The sequence below is a fragment of the Corvus brachyrhynchos genome, unplaced genomic scaffold (assembly GCF_000691975.1).
Source record: "Corvus brachyrhynchos isolate BGI_N302 unplaced genomic scaffold, ASM69197v1 scaffold8, whole genome shotgun sequence".
In the NCBI taxonomy this organism is placed as follows: domain Eukaryota; kingdom Metazoa; phylum Chordata; class Aves; order Passeriformes; family Corvidae; genus Corvus; species Corvus brachyrhynchos.
Genome location: NW_008240031.1, coordinates 265,771 through 268,181, shown reverse-complemented (window position 1 = coordinate 268,181; position 2,411 = coordinate 265,771). Strand labels below are relative to the sequence as shown.

The 2,411-nt window shown below is 41.5% G+C and overlaps 1 protein-coding gene across 1 annotated transcript in view; it reads right to left on the bottom strand.

The window, feature by feature from the left end:
• PDE8B (phosphodiesterase 8B) overlaps positions 1–2,411 on the bottom strand; it is a 41,576-nt gene that overhangs the window by 2,177 nt on the left and 36,988 nt on the right. Inside the window, exons 19-20 of the mRNA XM_008640912.2 lie at positions 2,182–2,349; positions 505–634 (exon numbers count right to left, since the gene is read on the bottom strand). Coding sequence (XP_008639134.1) covers positions 505–634; positions 2,182–2,349 — 298 coding nt within the window. The remainder of the gene's footprint in view (positions 1–504; positions 635–2,181; positions 2,350–2,411) is intronic.

Below are 2,411 nucleotides of genomic sequence, written 5' to 3'. Positions count from 1 at the left end.
CTGAAAGAACAGGAAAGAGAGTTTTACCATGTATATAGAATGGGCAGAAGAACAGCCCAGCCTAATCTGAAATTGGCATTCTACTCTCTTTTGTCTTCCAACTCCTTAAAGTAATACTAGAAGGGGAAAGATTTTTTTTGGTGTGTTTCTCTTTCAAGAAAATCCCTTTCCAAATGCATGGTGACTTCATTAAATTATGCTAACATGCAGCCACGGTGCTGCTCAGAAGAAATACGCTGCTAAAGGAAAAAAAATACAAAGATGAAAAAAGCTCTTTGTTTTAAGCCAGTACTCCTTCTCTACATAGATTGCCTGGTAAGTGCTCAACTTCATAGCAGGCAGTGAAACAGGCTTCAGTGTCATGATTGCACAGTGTCCTGTGCTGTGCTGCTTATATGTGGATACTGCCTCTGAAAAAAGTGGACACAAGGGCCGCTTGAGATTGGTCATTTTGGTCTGTAGGAATCTCTGTTTCAGAGCAAGGAAGAAAAAAACTGTACTTACCATCCCATGCATCGAACATATCTGTTATAAAATAATCAATGAAGGAAATCTGAGACTTGGGGATGCTGCAGGTGTTTCTGTCAAATACTGGCATTACAACAGGCAGACCCTGTCTCTTCTCTTCATCAGTCTAAGAAGATAAAACTCCAGTTAGCAACTAGAGCTTTGCTGACTTTCATGCTGGAGTAGCAGAGGTCAGGGCATTAGATGAATTGCAATAGGAGATTTGAGACAAGCCTTAGAACCTCTGAGGTGAACTGCCTTAGTTTCATGCATGTTATTTTGTCTGGAACAGGGACTGAAATCAGCATCTCTTCCCTTTCACAAGTACTCTTTTTTACTGCAGTAAAAAGTAAGTACTTGCACTTAGCTCCAACAAGACAGAATGCTATGATCTAGTGATTAGGGTACACCAGCTAAAAAGATGGAAAATGGGGTTGCAGAGTCCTTCAGCAGAGAACAGGTTTGATCTCTCATTTTTCCACATCTGTAGTGGGTGTTTCAAACCATTTCTCTTTTAAGTAAGAAGAGGTTGTTGCTGGTGCTGCTGCCTCTGCTTGTATCAGGTTATAAGATGAATGGAAGTAAAAGTATGCCCTTTAACTCTGTGTCGTCAACTGGAAAAGGCCTGGTTTTGTTGTACTCGGTATGGTGGAGGATCAGATCACCTCAGCAATTTCTTAGAATATAATTCCAAATAACATCCCCTTTTAAGTAGTACAGGCAGTACTTAATACATGAATTGGCAACAGAGCAGTCTCCAAAATTAGCAGAGGTGAATGAACAGCAGAACAGTTCTCTGCACCTTACATTGCTGCAAGTAGGCTAGTGCTTAATTTGGGCAATTTAAAACTAGTTTGTGATACCTTGACTGCTAGGGAGATACGACATAAGCAATTCTTGATCTTTTTTAGGACATGACAGAATTTATTTACTGTGATGAAAATGAAATTCAGACATGTCTCAGGTAGTAGCTACAATTTTCTTTCAGTAGTAACTATCACATGTGTGATCTGAATTTGAAGGGTAGGCATGCCCACTTCTTTCTCTCCACTCATAGCTTTTGCTTCCGCACCATTACTGGCAAATAAAAGCTATGATTTTGTCAGTTGTTAATTGAAGAGCTAAAAGAGTGTTTCAGGAAGCTGGTTGCTCTTCCGTCAGAAAAACTGAATCTGGAGAAAGAAAGCCGAGCTTCCAGTTCTGTCTGGAGACATCCCATGTGTGATAAGTATTTAAATTGCCCACATGCCTGCACTACTTCTGCCTACAATGATAGTAGTTCACATGCCATCTTAGAAGAGAAAGGGCCATCCTAATAGTTCAGCTGAGGCATGAATCTTCAGGGAAGGTACTGGGACAAGAAGCTAGAGTGCTGACTGTCTTGAATTTCAGCCAGTTAAATTGAGTAGGACTAATGAAATAATTTTGGTCAGATGAAGAAAGTGTAAAACCTCCTTTCCACCATTCTGTACAACGAGCTTCACAGTAAGCAAACTAGCTAACTGCTTGGAGTGAATTTTTCTGCATGAAATTGAGGGGCCAGTTCTGACTGTGAACAAAAAACATACGTCTGGACTCTGTGGTGACACCAGGCAGATCCTGTGTGGAAAAGAAGATCAGCCAGTGTGCACTTCTGGATATAGTACAATAGTTAAATCATAAAGATACACGTACCTGTGCAAAGTACTCCTCTGAAATCCTGCCTGCCCATTCGATACATAGCTCTAGGGGGCGACATGGATTTGCTACATCTGCACATTTAATCATCATGCGCTTGATCAGTGTCTGGTTGTCTGGAAAATTCTTTATGTTGGCTGTACCTTCACTGTCGCTGCCTTCGCTCTGTAAAGGAGAGTTGGTTACAGGGGCCAGTGGCAGCATGCCCCGGCACCAAGCGCGAGGGG